The sequence below is a fragment of the Thyridium curvatum genome (assembly GCF_004353045.1).
Source record: "Thyridium curvatum strain D216 chromosome Unknown NODE_70_length_221790_cov_84.609339, whole genome shotgun sequence".
NCBI lineage: Eukaryota > Fungi > Ascomycota > Sordariomycetes > Thyridiales > Thyridiaceae > Thyridium > Thyridium curvatum.
Window position 1 is genome coordinate 161,365 of NW_022156825.1, and position 20,505 is coordinate 181,869.

Consider the following 20,505-nt stretch of genomic DNA (forward strand, 5'->3'; position numbering starts at 1 on the left):
GCAGCAGCATTGAGCAGTCGGCGGGCCCGACCTCAGTCATGTCATCGGCGACCGCAACATCCGTTTTTTATCAAAACGGATGTTGCAAAGAGCTGAATAGTCCAACCCAAGACACTCGAGGACAAAAAAATCGATGCAAATGATCGTGTTGGGTTGGAGTAATTGATTTTGTATTTCGTCGACGTGCTGGATGCGACCGCCCAAATTTTCACCAGTTGGCCGATTATGGTGGTTTTACACTGGAGAGTCGGGTTATCAGAGCTATCAGCGCAAGAGATAGCGGTGCGCCCGGCCAAGGTGTGTCTGGTGGGCTTTCTTTGATAATGCTGGAGTGAAGGATGGTGGATGGGTACACCATGTTGCTTTGGACTCGACGGGCACAACCAACAAAAAGCCTGCACGCTTGCCTATTAGCCTGCAGGGGGGGGGGAAGGAGGGGTGAAAAGGGGGAAAGGAGGAATTGATTTGGTAAGGAATGAGTCGGAGCCCACTTTTCAGTTGGGTTTAGTGGTGTCTTTTAGGGGCCCACTAGTCGACTAAGGCTTTGTTCAGCCACCTGTTCTTTCTCATTACAGCGCTGGGAAGGTGCAGAACGCGCTATCATTCCACTGAATAGTGTCTTGAATCAGAGACCTTGCGGGCCTGTAAGCGACCACCTCGAGTGGAAAAATCATGACCACCCAGACTCGTAACCACCTCACGCTAGATGCTTGCACTTACCTTATGTAAGCGGAATGATGCACGAGCCACCACCCATGACCCACAAGTGCCTCGACACTGGGGCAGCTTTTCTCAGTGCTGCCTGATTCTTATCAACACGTGCTTGCGCTTGTTCCTGCCTGTCTTGGCTTCAATCAAATGTTCTGTTATCAATCTCAGATAACATGTACCACAGTCGCTTTGTGAGATGAGATTCTCCACCATTATCGACTCAGCATACAACAGCATACAACGTTGAAGAATCGGAAGTTTTGAAGTCACCTACAGGGCTTTTGCGACCGTTTCTGCAGGACCTCGAGGTCATGTCTGGATCAGGCGCATCAAGCGGTGCCCGGATTGCCATTAAATTTGGCACACCAACCTCTGACCCTTCGAAAAGGCCCTCCAGGCCACCACCGCCCTCTGCGCTCGGCAAGCGCCCGCGACAACATCATGCACTCGACGGTGACTCGGAATCCGAGGAAGAGGAGAACGAGCATGGCCGTCACGAGAAGATAACTGGTTTCGGCGAGAACGGCTCAGAAACAGACAACGGGCATCGCGACGGACGTCGCAATACAAACAAAGTTCTCATCATTGAGCGGCAAGAGAATCGAGACTGGCGCTCGGAAGCCAGGGCGCGCAGGGATGGTCGCAATCATCGCCGAAAACCGTCGCCGGAGAAAGGAAACGGGGCACATAAGGAAGTGGACGTGGCCGACCAAGACAAGCTTTTACATTGGGGTCTAACTGTGAAGAAGAAGTCGCCACCCAGAGATGATGTTCGGGATCAGGTTGTCAATGGAGCCCAGGCGCCTGTGCAAGATGGACAACCCTCGCCCAAATCTAACGACTATGCCGACGACCCAACAGCCGATCCGGATCGCGAGGCCATGGATGCCCTCCTTGGCAAGTCTAGCGAAAAGCCCACAAAGGACTTGGTGATCGAACGAAGTGGAAACGAGAACACTGAAGACAGTGTTTTCCGTCGAGATTTCAGGGATGCTCCAGATGAGTCTACGCTCGACGACTACGAGGCTATGCCTGTGGAAGAGTTTGGGGCCGCCTTGCTACGTGGTATGGGATGGGATGGCAAGCCCAGGGGCCCCAAGCCCAAGGAAGTCAAACGGCGAGCGAACCAGCTCGGGCTGGGTGCAAAAGAGCTCAAGGGGAATGAGGATCTCGGGGCCTGGAATCAGAAAGGCGGCAGCAAGTCTAGACCAAGGCTCAACGACTACAAACGAGAAGAAGAGAAACGGCGTGAGAGGAGGGATGAGAGATATCACGACAGCTACAAACGTGAACGGGAAAGGGAGCGAGCTTCAGAACGAGACCGTTACAGGCATCGGGATAGACATCATTGAGACTTAGGAATTAGGGTGGCTTGGTCATGGGCAGGGCCTGCTGCTACTGACTAGACGGAACTATATTGGCCTCTCAAATATCTATATTGAGATACGCTTTTGTGAGTATATGGATGAAGCGTCAGCATGGCATCGTGCCAGGAATAACAGGATATGGGATGGAGGGCCGAAATCACATCTATGATTCCAGGTTCTGGGATACAGCCAGCCTCACGGCGCTTTGACATCACCAGCATAGTCGCCGATTACAGAATCGACATTGACACTAGGCAAAATGACAACCTGGTTCTCAGATGTAACGTTCAAAACCACGACGACCCACACCTTCCGATGCTTTTTCGAGAAGACGAATGTCTGCACATTCTCAGCTTGAAAGACCTCGATGGATGAAGAGATCACCCTTGTCTTTCCGCCGGTTGATCATGCTCTCCCAAAAGCTCAGATCGAATTCGTCTCCCTCTCTTGCTTGGGGACAGTGACTTCACAGTGGTGATAGTATATTTGCGTCCAAAGCCGCTGCACCTGTCACTGCATCCTGCATGGGAATTTCATCCCTTGCATGGGCATCGTAGCGTTGTCTTGGTCAAGGGTTGCAGCCAACAAGGCGGTCTTTGTGCAAGTTGAGCGACTCGGCGTCCTTGAGCTCGTCTATTGACCACTATCTGGACTCGTTGCTCAGGCCTGGTCCCTGGCCTTGGAGATTGCAATAGGCTCCTGCCATGTGCTGGTCATCATTGCAAGTAGTGTGGCGGACAGGGCGTTGTCAACTGGGATATCTGATGTGACCATTGGACCTGGATGATTGTGGTCTTAATTTTGCAGGATCCAGTGGTGTAGCCAGTTGGTGACGTTGGAGGTACCTTTGCCATCATTGTGGTATTGAGGGAGGGCTCCCACTTGAGGTTGTTCCTAGAAGGCCTGGACTGCACCCGATGGTGCCCTCCATGTTCGCTACCGCACCATAGGGTGCGTATACCCGTTCATAGTGGGAGATTTAATCCTATATAAACCCGAGATCTTACAGCTAGTCGGCTCTTCCCTCTTCACTCGATACCACTTCCCGGAATACGTGTAGCATAATCAGGCGATAACACCGAGAAGGTAGTGAAATGTCATATATATCTCATCGAATCTATTTTGGGCAATTTATTTATAGTCATTGCGGCGGTTGAAGGAGAGAAATCAGTTGACTTTTGTAAAGGTAATTGCTGCAAGACCACGAGTGTGTTTTGCAAACCACTTCGAGTAAAATTCCGGAGATATATCTCAAAAGCACAACTTAATCTACCTAGATCCTATCCTGGTGAACACAAGATAAATCTCTTGCAACATGTCTTAGTAATGATAAGGACACAGTATCGTGGTTTATATGATCTGCTCATAATATTCAAGAAAGGATAATCCATTATATTGAATAATGCATTCATCGTGGAGTATTTCATGATTACAACCCACCATGGCTAGGAAAGCATACATTACAAACTACAGAATACATGCACACGAGGTGATGAGTCTGCTTATTGTTCATCTGCAGCTGTACTTACACATTGTGAATGATTATGACCTTCCAGGCCTTGATTGCATGGACTCTCTTCAATCGCACATGTGACAACACCGTAAAGAACTCGGTTGGAAGAGTACCTAGTTCCTAGAATGCATTTACTGTCTACCTTACTGAGCATTCCACAAGCTAGACTGACGGTTGAAACTCAGTTTGGCGTTGATCATTTCGCAAAACCACCTCTGCCTACCTGCGCAAGTAATCATGGTTACCAGAAAGCATCTAGCTGTGAATATGCTCAATGGATTCTTTACGGGAGTACTTGTAGAGGCGCAGCATGGAGTACAGCGGGGACTTGAGGTGGTTGAAGGACCCACACTGATGTCTGTACTCCGTAGTGGGCGCTGGGATGCCGGGGATGGCTGTGGTTGGTGCGTGGATTTGCTGTCCAAGCTTCTGTAGTGACTCCATACCTCCATCTATGGAGGCCTGACCAACTCCCACCAACCAGGCCATTTTCTGCGACACCAACCAAATCACCACTGGGAGAAGCTGGAGCTTCGTCATCAGCTGTCTCGTGCTGCATCTCCTTCGCGCGTCCACTTCCACTTGTTTGATACTTTTATTTACCTTACCTTTGGGTAGACCTATCTTTGTGCGTCTGATTGCATTTCTCTCCTTCGCCGCTGAGGAGCTCGGGCTCCATCAATCATCCCCATCGCCTCGGAACGGCCAAGGTGTCATCCTCGTAATCCCTCACCATGTATTCCGGCTCCAACTCCTATATGGGTGGCAACAGCCTCCGGCCCGGACCCCAGCAGTATGGAAGCTCGTTTGGCCCAGGAGCTGGGCAGCAGCAGCCTCAACAGCAGCAACCCAGCCCATTCGCTCCCCAGCCGACGGGGTTCGGGCAGGCCCCTCTGCAGCAGCAGTTCACCGGCTACCCGGGCATGCAACAGCCTCAGCCGACAGGCATGCAGCAACCGCAGGCTCAGGGCCAGTTGCAGCCCCAATACACCGGCTTCCCCGGGCAGGCGCCTCAACAGCAGAGCTTCCAGACGGGTGCCCCTCCGATGCCCCCTATTCCCCAGCAGTTCCAGTCGCAGTTCCAGCAGCAGCAGGCACAGAAGTCGCCGAGCCCTTTCGCACCCGCCTCGGGCCCGTCGCAAGCACCTCCTGCGCCGCCCATGAAGCCGCAGCCGACCGGCTTCACTGAGATGGCTGCTTCCTTCCACACGGGCGCAGCCTCGAAGCCCCAAGAACCCGCCGCACGCAAATCCACCAACAAGATCCCCAACATTCGGCTCTCGTTCATCAATGCCGGAGACCAATCCAAGTTCGAGTCTCTCTTCAAGTCTGCGGTGGGCGATGGGCAGACGACCATGTCTGGAGAGAAGGCGAGGGACCTGCTGCTCACCTCCCGGCTCGATGGGGATGCGCTCTCCCACATCTGGTGCGTAGTTAATAGCATGACCCCCGTGGACCTACACTCTTCTGACTTGAATATATTTTAGGACATTAGCGGATACTACGAGATCTGGCCAGCTGCACTTCCCCGAGTTTGCCCTCGCCATGTATTTATGCAACCTCAAGCGCACGGGCAAGTCGCTGCCTCCAACACTACCTGAAAACATCAAGAACGAGGTGTCGAGCATGGTGGACATTATCAACTTTAGTGTTGTTGAGGATGCTTCGGGCGGCCCTAGTTCACCGGCTGGCAATGCCCCTGACTTCACGCGCCAGAATACGGCAACACCTCCGACTATCCAGCACCCGCAGCCCCAGCAGTCTAACTCGCAGCTTCTGCAGACACAGATGACTGGGTTTCCGCAACAACAGACCGGTTTCATGGGCCAATCCCAAGGCTTGCAGTCTCAGCCGACTGGCTTTGCTGGCATGCAGAACCCACAAGCCGCTGGTTATTCCGGACCTCGCCCACCTATGCCACCAATGCCCACGGGATTCGGTTCAAACCTCGGGCCTAACAGTGGCGGCATGGCTGCGCCGCTCAATGCTCAACCAACGGGAAGGCCGGGACAATGGGGACTGGTCAACACTCCCTCTACCGGACTGCCCAACATTGATGCGCTTCAGGCCCGTATGATGCCACAGACAGGCCGAGAGCAGGGTAGTTTTACCACTTCTGGCCTGCAGGGCAATGCAGTCATTCCCTGGGCCATCACCAAAGATGAAAAGACCAGATATGACTCGCTTTTCAGAGCATGGGACGGGATGGGCAAAGGCTATATCGCTGGCAGCCAAGCTATTGAGATCTTGGGCCAGAGTGGCCTGGAAAAGTCTGATCTTGAGCGCGTCTGGACTTTGGCCGACAATGGCAACAAGGGCCGACTCGATCTCGATGAATTCGCCGTGGCCATGCATCTGATCTACCGAAAGCTGAATGGCTACCCCATCCCAGCGCGGCTCCCTCCCGAGCTGGTCCCACCTTCAACGAGGAACTTCAATGAATCCATCGGCACGATCAAGAACATGCTTTCTCAGGAGTCTGACTTTAGAAAGAACTCTGGGGCTGCTCTGCTTCCCCAGAAGACTGGCGTGAGCTACCTGAAGAGCCACTCCTTCAGAGGAGCTGGCGCAGGTGCGGCAGGTGGTCGAAAAGATGCTACAGTCTACAAGAACAATGATGAGGCTGTTGGATACCGATCTAGTGCCCGCCGTAGAGTTGGAGGTGGCTCACCTCGACCCGATTCTCCGGCTTCTGTTACCTCCAATGATGAGCTCACTCTGGACCAGCTGAGGAAGAAGATTAAGGAAAAACAGGTTCTATTGGACGCAATGGACTTCAAGGATGAGAAGGACGCAGAAGAGGATGACATGCTTGACAGGCGCGACCGTCGCGAGGCTGACGAGCTCTACCGTCGCATCAGGAGAATTCAGGAGGATATCGATTCTCACCCGGATGCCGCCCTCATCAGTGGAGACTCTGATGCTGAGCGCCGAGCACTCAAACGCCAGCTTCAGAACCTCACTGACAAGATCCCTGAGCTCGCCTCTCAGGTTAGGAAGACCGAGAAGGCCATTGCCGAGGCCAGGCTGGAGCTTTTCCGGCTCAAGGATGCCAAGGCGCACCCTAACAGCGCTTCTGCCATTGTCGGAACTGGTCCTGGTGGTGTAGTGACCGAATCTGATCGGGTCAAGGCACGCGCCAAAGCTATGATGCAGCAGCGAACTGCGGCGCTTACCGGCAAGAAGATCGATACCAGCCTTGACGATGCAGACGCCCCGAAGCGACTGGAGGAGGAGAACATCAAGATCCGGACCGAAAAGGAGAACAACGAACGCATGGTCAGGGACGTCGAAGACAGTGTGCGAGACTTTGCGCGCGGTATTGAAGACAGCTTGAAGGAAGGCGGACAGAGCTCGTCAAATGAGCACGAGCGACGGAGATGGGAGGATGCTCTGGGTGTGGAGGACGACGTGAGAGATTTCATCTTTGAGTTGCAGCGATCAAGTCGTTCCAATCGCATCCGTGCCCAAGATCGCCGCAGCGAGCGACCTGCAGAGCGAGCGGAACCTGCGAGGGTTGAATCATCGCCAGCCCCCCGGCACGATGGCACCGCCTCATCCTCTCGCTCGGGAACTCCCAGTGCTGGAGGCGGTAGCTACTCGTCGTACAAGACCGCTGAAGAGCGAGCTGCCTTCATTAAGCAACAAGCCGAGCAGCGTATGGCCGAGAGACTTGCCGCGCTTGGCATCAAGGCACCCAGCAAACCCGGCGAGACAGCTGCTCAGAAAATGGAACGTGAGCGATCTGAGCGTGCGGCGAAGCTTCGCCAGGCCGAGGAGGAAGATGCAAAGCGAGAGGCCGAGAGGCAAGCAAGACTTGCGGAGGAGCAAGGCGTGCCCCCTCCCGCGGTCACCTCTCCCAAGAACGAGAACAAGAAGCCGCCTCCGCCACCCAGTCGCCAGGCTGGACGTGACGCATCCAAGCATGCCGAAGAAGAGGCTGCGGCCAAGAAGGCCGAAGAAGAACGCCTCGCCCGAGAGCATGAAGAACAACAACGTGCGACTCAGCAGATGGAGTAAGTGGCTTGTTTGTGTGATTGAATATTGGGCATTTCTGTACTAACAATGGACATAGGGCAAGTGCTAGAGATCAGGAAGACGATCTCGCGCGCGAGCGGGAGGCCGCTGATGCTCGCCTCAAGGCCCTGGAGGAGCAGGTCAGACAGGGTAAGCTTAAGAAACAGGAGGAGAAGCAGAAGAAGAAGGCAGCGATGGCGGAAGCCAAGGAGAAGGAGGCCAAACTTGCTGCTCGCCGCGCGGAGATTGAAGCTGCCAAGCAGCGCGAAGCCGAGCTGCAGCGCCAATTGGCAGCTATGGACGACGATGACAGCTCTTCGGACGACGAGGGCCCGCAACAGATTACTCCTCAGGCCTCGACGCCTACCGTCGGAGGCAGTCAGATTGGCAGTCACGATGTTGAACCCAGGCAGAGCCCTCCAGCACCCCCGGTCGTGGCCCCGCCCACCGTTGTGACCAGCCCCCCCGACGAGAAGCCCGAGAGCCGCAATCCTTACTTCAGGATGATGTCCCAATCTTCTACCGATTCGGCACCAGCGCCAGCTGCACACCCTGCTGCTCCCCAGACCGAGGCTTCTACCAACCCGTTCCACCGCATGACCCAACAGCCTGCCGCGGTCCCCCCGGCACCGCCAGCTGGACCCATCTCGCGGAAGCGCGGTGATGATGATGACGACGGATGGGGTTCCGACAAGGACGAAGACGAGGAGGACTCGGATGACGATAGACCCGGCGGCTCGAGCGCTGCCGCCCTCGCCTCCATCCTCTTCGGCACCATGGCTCCTCCTCGCCCGCTCTCCGCAACGGGAGACAAGGCGGCGTCCCCGTCTCCTGTCACCTCGCCGACAGCTCCTCCTCCAGCCCCGGCACTGCCTGCAGCCCCCGAGGCGTCAGACACAGCAGCCCCTTCTGCGCCGCCACCTCCTCCGCCAATGCCGACGGACAGCCCAAGCTCTGCGCCGCCTCCGCCTCCTCCTCCACCCATGCCGACCGGCAGCCCGAGCTCGGCTCCTCCTCCGCCGCCTCCCATGCCGCCGACTGGAGCTCCTTCAGCACCTCCCCCACCACCGCCACCAATCCCGGGCATGGCACCGCCTCCTCCGCCGCCGCCGCCACCGGCTGCTGGTGACGCTCCTGCCCCGCCGGCCGGTGGACGCCCTGCCGGTTTCCTGGGCGAGATCCAGGCTGGCAAGATGCTCAAGAAGACCACCACCAAGGACAAGAGCCAGGCGGCTGTGGCGGGTCGGGTGCTGGATTAATTTATCGTTTCATGCGGCTCATGCTGTTAGGTGGCGGGGGTTGGAGTGACTGATAACGAGGAGAACATCCGGCCAATTAGGGAGGTTTGAAGGGGAGGAGGAGTATATTGGCACCCTTCGATTCGATGGAGGAGGTTGTTTGATCAAGGACATGAGTGTATCTAATTGTCTACCGTAGTTTGTATGTAGTCCAACATTTGTTTTCTTTTTGTTTTTCACCCTTATTGCGTCTTGTGCTTTGTGCATTGTGAACTGTACGTTGCTCCTTATTACTGTATAGCATTTTCCACCAATCTACCGTGTTCTTCATATCAACATTAGAGATCGAGGAGCCAACTGTGTGAATGCGCTCCTCCATCGAATAGATAGGTACCTCGGAGATCTTTAGGAGTCAAGAACAGAAAAAAGGGGCTGGGCCATCACGATGTTGGCACTGCACAGCACCCTGTTCGGCATTTCGTCTTGGCATTGATGTCCTTTCTGTACCAGTAGAATCCTCATGACAGAAGACGACTATCCCGGTCTTACGTGTGACTCTGAGCACTTGCACAGGGTTGCTACTCGACAGATCCGTTTCACTCTCGATTCTGCAGCAGGGACAGGCCTGGAGTACTTTGGTTGTTGGCCATGATTTCCAGCCCACCTCGACCAAGGTCACAGCAGTACAAGTACGAGTAAACTAGGTGCGGGAAGATAGCCTTTGTCCTTTTGCTTGATTGGCTAAACTGGTTAGCTAAGTCTTTGGTCCCCGGACACGGACTGGCCGCAAGCGACGCGTCTGGCGGTCGGACCCCGGCCGGGTTGGTTCAGAAACCTGCCCGGCGAAAGGCAGAACCTGGCCCATCGAAACACGCGGTCGACGACGATTCGTTGGAAGGGGGGGCTGCCCTGCCTGTCCCCCCAAAATGGACTGCCGGGTGTCAGGGGTGCTTGTACACAGGCGACCAGGGTTTGCCTGGGTTTTAAAGTGCTTGCTTTGAGAGATGGTGCGCCCAGGCCCGCCATCGTGACAGCGAGAGTGGTCCGGACGGACCCTGTCACTTTTTTGCCTACCACCTACCAGAGCGGGCCTGGGAGTGGGGAGACCGCAGGCGACTCGCGGGCAAGCCTGGGAAGGTGGTGGACTTGATCCCGGTCGGGTTTGTTCTTCACTGCACGTTCTACAGGCAAGGAGCAGAGATTGCTTGTTCTGGGATCTGCTCTGCGGGCGCGACTTGGGGGAGGGGGGGTGAGAATGTTTCACGGAAGGCTTCCCGCGCCCAGGAATGGCGTCGCCAGTACAAGTACTATCCTTTCGAGTCATGGGCGCTCCCACGAACGGCTGGCCACTTTAGGTAGTTACTTGTATGGGCCAGCGACTGCGGGCCGTGGCGAGCAGACTTGTACGAAAAGGCCCAAAGGCTTCGGATAGTGCCTCGGGAGGGTATTCTTGTTGGACGGACCACTGGGTCTCTTTTAGATCTGGGAATGAGTGAGGAGGAATGCCTCTCTGCCTCTCTGCATGACTCGACCAGGCCTACGAAGTACGGCCACCTGGGCCACCTACCTACCTACCGAATCTCGGTGCTTGCTGGAACTCGCTGGCTGGGGAAGAAGGGGATCACGGAGTACCTGGCTTTGTACGGATCCGACGGGCCATGACAAGTCGCCGGAGGCCTTTTGACAGAGCAGAGGCTCTTATGAAACGACTAACGAAAGAGTAAAAGTCATCATGATCTCAGTCGAGCTGAGTAGACGGATAGAGCCTGCTGAAATCGTCGATTTGCCGGGCCCAATGATGTCACAAGTTGAGACAGGCGGCTTGCAGGCACATGCGCGTCGCTCCATACCAGACTGGAGCAGGGCAGCAGGGTCAAGCACTCAAGTTGAGATGGCGCCAAGTGCCTTTTGTTTTTTTTAGTGCATGAACTCCGGGTATTAAACCAGCCCAGTTCGCTTGAGCAGAAGAGGGGTTTGGCCGAGCGATGATCCTGCTGAAGGCATTTTGACGTCAAGATCGTCGGACTAGTGGCAGAGCCGGTCTCTTTTCGTATTCTTCCTCCGTCGCAAGCTTGTCCATTTTGTTCTTTTCTTTCTTTCTTCTCCAACCTGTGCCCAGGCGGCCGGGACGGGCGGAGAAGACCTACCTACCTAGTGAGGCAGTGTCGAAGGTTACGAGAATGGCTGACGGGTACAGCATTCCAGCAATGACCAAAGTTGGCCTTACTCATGACCCTCTGTCCCTCATGACTGGGCCTTGAATTCCCTGCATCAGGAGATTCGTACGCCTTGGGGGAGGCAGAATGGAGGAGAGGTTACCCATGCACTCCGCAATGCACTTCATGTGACTGCTCCGGTGCTCGTCGTCGTCAGACCCGGGTGATCTGCACAGCCTGTCAACCTGCAACAGGTCTGAACGTTGTGGCCATCTAGGTACTTGTACCTGGACTCTGAAGATGCACTACTTGTACTTGACAAAAGGGCCAAAGGGCCTTGATTCCTGGCTCGAGCTGCCTCTTTGGGGCGGATAAATCCCTCCCACCTTTCGCGATCTGGCGACGCCGGTCGCATCGTGATGGTTTCGCGGTGATCTGTAGAGGAGGGTGGATGGACTGATGTCCCGAAAGGTGAGTGGCCCAAGTATTTGATTGGTCAACGGGCTCCCAATTCTAAACAAAAGAGACGCGTCGTGACGCGTTCTTAGCTCGGCGATCTCAGTCTGGATCGGAAAAAAAACCAGGCCTGGGTCCTGTTCGCTCCAAGCTTCATCCGCTTCCCCACAACCTTGCCATCCATTTTTCATGCGCCGTCCCTTTGGCATATCCACTCGTGGTCTCGTCTCTTGGAAGAATCGAATAGTTGAAGCCTTTTTTCTCGCTTTCCGTTCATGCTCTGATGGGGTCGCTCGTACGTGCTACTTAGGCGCCAGGCCTGATGGCCGGCCTTGGGGACCAATCAGTATGTGCACTGCCGTCCAACATGATGCTGCTCCAGCTGCACTTGTGCTCTGTGCTCCGTATCTCTCATGGAGGAACAGACCGGCTCGGCAGAGAGGACTCGAGCCTCAAAGTCAGACACGCCCATTGCTTGTGTGCCTTTCCGAAACTGTGCCGCACGTTGGGTTCTTGACAGGTGCACGCAAATGCACAAGCACGAAAGAGGTAAGCAGGTTGTGCTAATCCTGCCGCCTTGGTCCCCCTACTCCCGGCCTGTGTGCTCGGTCGCTCGTTCGGGTCGTCACCAAGGCATTCTACCTACCCTCTGCTCTATTCCATGGTTTGCGGTGAATGTTGCAGCCCCTGACGCTCCCAGCAGCAGGGTGTGCGCAAGTTGATAGCAGACAAGTGATAGATAGCAACGGCCACCCGATACTTTGCAAAGTTTGGCTGGCCTGGCCGGACCGGGAGAACCCAGACAGTCTAGAGTACTATAAGACCACAGTTTGAAACGAGCTCTCTACCTTTACTTCGTACTCCATCCCTATCTCGGACCACATCTGCCATCGCTCGACGCCTGTGACCTCGATGGCGTCGTCGTAGGCTCATCGATCGCTCGAGCGTCCATTCCAGCGGAGGGTGGAATACATCACCTAATTAACCTAAAGCATGACGGTCAGCGGCCAGAGAGGCAGAGGCCGTGAAGAGAAGACGTGCAAGACGTGAAAGACGTGCATCTCCACCCCTGCTCACAACTCTTGGTTTGGCAGACCCCTGTCAATGTGTCAGCCCGCGCCTTGAACCAGCCAATCCATCATCCCATATCTCACACCCTGCGGGACTCGTTGGGCGCGCCAGAGGCTCCACTTGCGGGCGCCCTGGTGTCTCGTCGGTGCGGCTTGTGAAGGTAGGTTTGCGAGGTGGGTGGGTGGGTGGTGATGCGCTGGCGTGCTCCAGCCAGTCTGGTGCTTGGCGAGGACCTGCGCACCCCATTCGCCAGGGCCTCGCCGGCCTGCAGAAAGCGAGACGTGCTACGCTAGGTGCAGAGCACAGTACCTAGGTAGGTACGGCCTGCCTACCCTCTGGTGCTGCTGCTCTGGCTCTGCTCTCTACCACCATCCCCAATCCTATCCGTGTAGGTACATTCACACGGCCTTCCCGCCGAGTCCGCATCTCGACTGTAACCCTCCTCTCCTCCCCCTTCCTTCTTCTCTTCTCTTCCCCCTCCCACATCCCATACATGCTTTCACGATACCCACGCCGACCTTTTTCAGACGACGACATACAGGCTCACCCAGCTATACACGCATTGCTCATAACGAGATCACTCTGGATATCCCTCCGCTGACCGAACCACCACACGGCTATTACCTCATCTAAGACAGCGAGGCCCGACCCAGAAATATCGCTATTCACGCCACGGTGCTCTCCCTTGCTTCGGCCCCACCACTAATCAAGGCACCTTTTCAACCAGAGGCGAGTAACAAAACTTGCTGCGTCCGCCCTTGCTACCGCCCTGGCGGATTCTCATGATCTAAAGCACGAGAGCCCGTAGCCCTTTTTCACACACCTCGCCGCCTGCCTGCTCGCCGTGCTGACCAGCGAACCCAAGAGCAGCAAAACCTACCGTGCTCGCAGAACGCGGTCAGCCTTGAGAGGGACGACGGCAAGCTCGTCACCGGCCACAATGGCCAAACCCACGCGTCACGGTCCTCATGACATGCTCAACATCTTTCAGGACAACTTTTTCGAGAACGCGACTCCCATGATCAGCCACGCTCCGATGCCCTCGACGTCGAAACCACCGCGTCGCCCCCTCCAGAGCTCAGACACTAACATCGTGCTGAACCCGCCTATCATGTTCCCAGCTACTCATTCACCGCTCAAGCCGGCTTCGCAAAAGGCGACAAACCCAACGACACCGCTGAAGGCCATGCAAGGCCAACAGCTGAACATGGTCGCGTTCAAGCCCCCCCAGAACCCGATGAGGCCGACCGATTGCATCCAGAAGAAACAGCCTTTCATGTCGCGGTTTAAAACTGTCGCGCAGAAGCCTGTGGTGGAGCCAGGATTGAACTTCCCTGGAAACGAAAACGCGCCGCGACCAATTCTCTACCAGCCCGGAGCCGCAATGAACCTCTCAATTGAGAACTACTATCAGAAGCCAAAGGGCAAGCGGTTGCTAGAACCGGCCCCTATCAAGGACTCGAGGCCGCAGAAGAAGCCCAGGCTGGAGGATAGCCCCCTGCCGCCCCACGATTCGTTTCCCGCCATCACCGACGACGGAACCAAGCCCGGTCACAGCTACGCGACGCTGATCGGGATGGCTATCTTGCGATCGCCGCATCGTCGGCTGACTCTGTCCCAGATCTACAAGTGGATCTCGGACACGTATTCGTTCTACAACCCCCAGGATGCAGGCTGGCAGAACAGCATTCGGCACAATCTGAGTCTGAACAAGGCTTTCGTGAAGCAGGAGCGGCCCAAGGACGACCCGGGCAAGGGAAATTACTGGGCAATCGAGCCCGGTATGGAACATCAGTTCATGAAGGAGAAGCCGACGCGCAAGTCCGCCATCACCGCAGAGAACCTGCCGGTCATGACCACACTCGAGCCGTCGATGCCCCTTGGACCTGCCATGCAAGAACCCGCCCTACCTCCCCAACTGCCCGTCATTGCCCCGAGTCTGCCCAACATGCAGCCGTACCATGCGCCGGCTGCTCCTCTGCAACACGAGCCTTCATCAGACGCGACGATTCCCGTATCGGACTCGGCCGCACCGGAGGAGTCCTTGGAGAAGACTGTCGAGACTGAGGCACCCTTTGATTCGAGCTTGTACTCGCCGTTGCCCGCTGCAATGCATTCCTCGCCTCCTATTCCACGCCACATAGAAGCTCATCACGGCACCCCTCCCCCTCCGCCGAGACAACTTGGCTCCTCCATTACGCGGTCACACAAACGCAAATTTGCCTCGATGGATGATAGCGGTTATATTTCCTCGCTCGAGTCATCCGTCCTGAGGGGCAATCAGCATGCAAAGTTGCTTACTTCGGAAGCCGACCGTCCTAGAATCAAGCGTGGTCGCGCCGGTCGAGCGGAGGAGGAGATCGCGCGGTTACGCGCTTCTTCATATGACAGCCCGTCCAAGGGACGCTCATGGAATGGCCTCGGTCCTCAATCGTCTTCTCCGCTCCGTCAAATACCGCAAAATGACGCGCACCAAATGCGACCGCCGCGTACTCCGGCTATCAAGCTCAAGGCCCTGCCTCAGCCTCCGCCGTCAAATTCGCCCAACACGAACTTGCGGATACACCGAGACAAGGTGCAGAGCATGCTTCAGTCGCCCCTACGTCGCATCCACAACGCCGAGGACGATAGCAATATCTTCTTCACCCCTAACCAGCAGAAGATTGGGGACTTCTCGCTCGACCACCATTTCAACGTGGATCTTGGCTCCTCCAACTATCATGGTATCGGTTTCGATATCCACAATGATGATATGACATCCTTCTTTCACGACATTGAATCTCCTATCAAACGCTCTGCGAAGCGCATGCGTCTCGATCGGACCCAGTCTGCAGGCATTCTCGGCGAGGTGACCAACCCGAGCGCCCGCAAGTCCGTGACGTCTGCTCCGCTTCTCAAGGTTCCTGGCCAGTCCCCAGCTATCGCTTTTGATACCCCCAGCAAGGCCTTTGACGGCTTGATGTCATCTCCGAGTAAATTCTTTGCTTTCCAGTCGCCGCTCAAGATGCAGTCGACAATGGATGAGAACGATGAGAATGCCTGGAATCTGGATGATTTCTACTCGACAGATCTGATTCAGGACAATGATGAATGTTCAGGCCTGGACATCCTGCAGGGTTTCGAGAAGATCGGGGCTTCTGCTCAACCTGTCCGGCCATCCACTGGCGTGTCCAAGCCTGCTCTTGGACGCAGCTATACCACCAATTTCTGAGCTCTTCCACGGTCAGGGCGAGCTTCCCTCCGGACCCTGGCAAACTTTGCAAGGACGAATTGTATACAGGATGCCTTATGACAACCATAACGACTTTTAATATCACGACTACCCTTCGGGAAGCGCTTTGGCCAATGCACACAAAGTTGCCTTGCCAGCGCTGAGATGCGTGGTGACCCTCATCCACGCTCTTTCTAGAACAGCCCAAGCGCAGGCTTGCCACGGGGCTTTTACCCCCCCTTTCTTGTCTATGACCAGTCTTCGTTGAGTCAAGATGAAGAATAATGATGATGTCTGGAGTACATGCTGGAAAGAGCACATATCAGAGAGCAGGACAGAGAAAGAGTTTCTGAAAGAGAGCAAAATATCTGGGAGTTTTGATCTTTGTTCGGAGCAAAGTTTCTCTACTATGTCTGGTCTTGTTGCTCATTTTTTTCCTGTTTTGGGTTTGTGCAGAGCCTCGCCACCACTGTTCCTGGCTGGCTGGCTGTTATGCTCTCTGGCGCGTGTCTCTGGTAACTTGGGTTTGCATGGAAATGGATGAGCACTTTGGAATTTGGGGAAACACAATGTTGGCTTGCCTGGTTTTTAGGAACCTCGAGTCAGATTGTTCGACGACCTTTTTTTTTTTTCCTTTTGAACGCTTTCCTGCGCGCGCTGGTTTCCTTTTGCCTTTTTATTGCGGGTTATCTCGGTGGCTTTCTTATGACGCGGATCGGTGTACAGTGATGATGGAGATGAAGCGGTAGCTCGATATGTCTGCCAGTGATTTTAGTTCGAGAACAATGAAGAACTTTAGTCTCTTGTGATTATTAACGGTACGGGAACGTCTGCATGGCCTCTGAACTTACTGTAATCTCTGCGAGAAACCAGCGCATCTAGATGCTTGGCTTCAGCCTCATCCGGGCCATCCGAGATCAGACTCATGCTTGAGGCCACTGCCTTGCCGGCTCCCGGGCTTGCTGATGCCATCTGCTGCTTTGTTCAATCTCGTTCGGCAAAACGTATCTTGGCGAGAGAAGGGTTGGTCAAAGTCTTGAGGATCCAAGGATCAATTTGATGTCTAAGAATACTTTGGGTATCATATTCATTTGCGGGGTACAAGACCCGGACTGGTGCGTGTACTTAACGCCATAAACGCCGACTCTAATCGTGCATGAAAACAATACTATCTGAAAGGAAGGCCCCCTTTCTCCAATACATAATCACACTCCGGGTCCTTCAAATAGGAGTCCGGTACCGACTTCCTGTGCCCATAGGCTTCAGGACTAGTAGATACCCATCCTAGTCGCCCAGCCAGACTCCTTCTGGTTGACACTGATCTGATACGGGAAGGGATTAGCTTCCGTGGTCGTGATCGGCGGGATGTGGTCCTTGTGGGCGTTGACAGAGGTGACAATCTTCATGACGGTGGTCAGGAGCGTCGACTCCATCGCCTTTCGAACTTTGGCTCGCTCTGCATGGCAACTTTCATGTCAGTTTCGCTCTCTCTCTCTCTCTCGCTGGCAAGTAGCGGCTTGCCTGCCGGAAAGTGACAACATTGCAACACGTACCGCTCTCTGTCCGCGGCTCGGCGACCGTCACCTTGACCGTCCAGCACTCCCAGCAGATCTCCTCGTCGCCGCGCATGGCATACCATGCCTTACGGCGTTTCTTCTCGAAGAACTGCACCGATATCTGTCCCCGCCCACCACCGCCGCCGCCTCCGCCTCCGCCTCCGCCGCCTGCACCTCCCGTGTTTGCCTGGGCCCTCTCGGCGTCGAGCTGGCGTACGAGGGCGGCCGCGCGCTGGTCGATCATAGTCTCGAGCTCGCCGTCCTCGATGTAGGGGAGGGTCAGGTCGAGGACCTCGCGGGTGCGGGGCACGATGGAGGGGAAGAAGCGGTGGAAGAATATCGTGTGGAGGATGCCTTTGTTCGGAAATGTCGGGTTAGCTGGCTGGTTTTTGGGCTTTGACGCAATGCGCGCCTGTATAAGAGGAACAGGAGGGATGCGGCAGCGTTGTCGTCAAGCCTTGATCGACCCGTAGCCGGCATCGCGAAATGACTCGAGGGGTATGCAAAGAACAGGGAATAACTTACCCCGGACGACATCACGAACAGAGTTCGGGTCGGCAAAGGCCTCGAGTATGAACTCGGGAGCAGTTCTCTGCTCCATGGCGGGCAATATGCTTGTCTGCCCTGGTTCTAGGATTTACATGATACTGCAATGCATGTCTTTTGCAAGGGAGGAGGAGGGGCTGGCTTGGCCTGGAGGGGCGCATGTTTGAAGTCATCCATCCATGCCTGGGGAAGAGAGCACGCTAGGTAAAACCCCGGCGCTAGCAGGCGATAAGATAAGCAGCCAGCGCTATCAGTGCCAGTGGTGACGTGCCCTAAATTGGCAATCACCTGTCCCTAGGTTAGGCCTTGCCGCCAGCGTGCCGAGGCAATCTAATCGCTGTGACATCCTTGAGCTCAGGTACTAATGATACCGAGTGGCTGGGCGCGCGTGAGCTCTGGTCACTCATTCAACCTCGACTGTTCAGCCTTGCGTTCTCTCTTCTCAACATAACATTTCCCTCCCTTTCCTTTCCGAACCCTGGACTACGGCGAGAGGCGACGGTCGGAAATACATTTTTCTTTTTCAAGTCCCCAAATTCTTGGACCGGCCCGCCGCCATGTTCTCTGCAACGCGGCGCTGGTTCCGCCGCAACAGGACTCCCATCGCCATCGGCGTGGGAGTTGTGGGCGCAGGCTATGTCGTCACCCAGTATGTCCTGAGCAAGATCAACGACGCCCGCGAGCGCATGAGCAGCGACCGCATCGCCAAGGAGAAGTAAGTAACAAAGGCCCAATGTTCCAAATCCTCGAAAGCTTTCTTCCCCCCCGCAATGCGCTGACAGAGAGACCACGCTCGCCTAGCCTCCGGCGCCGCTTCGAGCAGAACCAGGAGGACTGCACCTTCACCGTGCTGGCGCTGCTGCCGACCGCCACGACCAACATCCTCGAGGCGATGAACACGGAGAAGATCACCTACGAGATCCAGCAGATGAAGGCCGGCGGCGCGTCGTCGGCGGCCGCCCGGTCCGTCATGAGCATGAGCGGGAGCGGCGAGTCGACTAGCCCGCCGAGTATCGGAGACACCACCATGACCGAGGACGACGGCCGGAGCCTCGCCAGCTACCAGAGCGAGAGCGGCGTGCATGCTAGCCAGATTGCGGTGCCGAGCATCAGCGCTGTCGCCGAGGGTACTGCGCCGGCTGCCACGTCCGAGAGCGTTCAGGAGGCACAGCAAAAGAGGAAAACGAAGAGGCAACTTTGGGACGACCTGACGATATCATGTAAGGCCTTTCCCCATATATCCTATGTTCACCGGGTGTGCGTGGTACTAACAAACATCGGTTATAGCCATCACCCGTGCTTACACGCTGCTGTACACCCTCGCACTGTTGACCATGTTGACCCGGGTTCAGCTGAACCTCCTGGGTCGGAGGAGTTATCTCTCCAGCGTGGTGTCGCTGGCCACGGGAAGCGCGCAGGCGACCATCAGCCTAGAGAACAACGACGACGATAACCCGGAGCAGATGCTTGGCAGCGACTTTGAGGTCAATAGGAAATATCTCACCTTCAGCTGGTGGCTGCTGAACAAGGGCTGGATCGACATCATGCAGCGCGTCGAGGCCGCAGTCAGGGAAGTCTTTGGCCATCTCAGCCCCCGCGACCAGCTTTCCTTCCAGACCTTCTCAGAGCTCACCACCCAGGTCAGGAGGTTAGTCGAGGGCGGCTCGCCCTCGGCCCAAGGCGCGACCTGGCTGTCGTTCATCCTGCCGCCCGTGGACCAGGAGGACTACGTCCTCAGGGAGTCGGGCGTGCTCGGCGACAGCGCCGCCTCCATCGACCAGAGCACCGTCGAGATCTCTTCGCCCGCCTCGCAGGCGTCGCTGCGGAGGCTGCTCAACGAGACGGCCGACCTGGTCGAGTCGCCCACCTTCACGCACGTGCTCGCCCTCCTCCTGGACGCGGGCTTCTCGTGCCTCCTCGACAAGAAGCTCGCGCCGGCCGCCTTCGACCTCCCGCCCCCGCCCCCGTCGGCGGAGGGCAGCCCGGAGCTCGCCGGCGGAGGGCTGCGGACCAGCAAGACGGTCCTGCTGCCCAAGGTGCTGTCCGTCCTCACGCGGCAGGCGCACGCCATCGGGAACGGCATGCCCAACGAGTACCTGCAGGAGATGGAGTCGGTGCGGGACCTCGAGGGCTTCGCGGCCGTCGTGTACTCGAGCAACTGGGAGAACGAGATCCAGGAGGAGGGCCTGGCCTCCGCCGCCCCCGCCGGATCTTCGGCGCCACAGATGGCCGGCGAGGAGAGCCTCGTGGTGGTCGACCCCTCGCAGAGCTCGTTTGAGAGTGCGTGGGCGAGGGCTGTAGAGCAGAAATAAGGGGGAGATCAGGGGCGGGTGTTCTAGGTTGGAACTGTACTATACTTCAGAGGGGCGGGGGGTTTTAACGGGCGACGATCATAGCTACACATACTTACATACACAGGATAATGGGAATCCGGGAAATACCACGTTCGGTTAGAGAAAGTGAAACAATAAAAAAATCTATACTTCAAATCCTGCACTCTGCTTCATATTATGCGTATCATTGGAGATTTACTCATGAGCTATCATGGTCGTCGATCTATGGCATCCATTGCGGTCATTTGAGAGCAGAGCTCCTGCTCTTGGAGACCCTAGACCTGGGCCTCCGTCCCTCTGACCACATTTCTAATGAGCCCAATGCCGCGT

At 56.0% G+C, this 20,505-nt stretch overlaps 5 protein-coding genes across 5 annotated transcripts; 4 read left to right on the plus strand and 1 right to left on the minus strand.

Moving 5' to 3' along the window:
• Window positions 1–706: 706 nt before the first annotated feature.
• E0L32_009573 (uncharacterized protein) lies at window positions 707–2,063 on the plus strand (the record flags this gene model as incomplete). Its single annotated transcript, XM_031144552.1, has 2 exons — window positions 707–725; window positions 946–2,063. 2 exons carry the CDS (start codon window positions 707–709, stop codon window positions 2,061–2,063), a joined length of 1,137 nt encoding a protein of 378 aa, XP_030990705.1.
• A 2,262-nt stretch (window positions 2,064–4,325) lies between these two features.
• Window positions 4,326–8,867, plus strand: E0L32_009574 (uncharacterized protein; the record flags this gene model as incomplete). Its single annotated transcript, XM_031144553.1, has 3 exons — window positions 4,326–5,017; window positions 5,079–7,607; window positions 7,667–8,867. 3 exons carry the CDS (start codon window positions 4,326–4,328, stop codon window positions 8,865–8,867), a joined length of 4,422 nt encoding a protein of 1,473 aa, XP_030990706.1.
• Window positions 8,868–13,469: 4,602 nt separating this feature from the next.
• On the plus strand, window positions 13,470–15,740 carry E0L32_009575 (uncharacterized protein; the record flags this gene model as incomplete). The annotated part of the gene is made up of 1 exon (XM_031144556.1): window positions 13,470–15,740. The coding sequence occupies one exon, from the start codon at window positions 13,470–13,472 to the stop codon at window positions 15,738–15,740; it is 2,271 nt and encodes a 756-aa protein (XP_030990707.1).
• Window positions 15,741–17,008: 1,268 nt separating this feature from the next.
• E0L32_009576 (uncharacterized protein) lies at window positions 17,009–17,897 on the minus strand (the record flags this gene model as incomplete). Its single annotated transcript, XM_031144557.1, has 3 exons — window positions 17,009–17,196; window positions 17,294–17,650; window positions 17,822–17,897. The coding sequence occupies 3 exons, from the start codon at window positions 17,895–17,897 to the stop codon at window positions 17,009–17,011; spliced, it is 621 nt and encodes a 206-aa protein (XP_030990708.1).
• A 502-nt stretch (window positions 17,898–18,399) lies between these two features.
• On the plus strand, window positions 18,400–20,154 carry E0L32_009577 (uncharacterized protein; the record flags this gene model as incomplete). The annotated part of the gene is made up of 3 exons (XM_031144558.1): window positions 18,400–18,557; window positions 18,644–19,062; window positions 19,130–20,154. The coding sequence occupies 3 exons, from the start codon at window positions 18,400–18,402 to the stop codon at window positions 20,152–20,154; spliced, it is 1,602 nt and encodes a 533-aa protein (XP_030990709.1).
• Window positions 20,155–20,505: the final 351 nt, after the last annotated feature.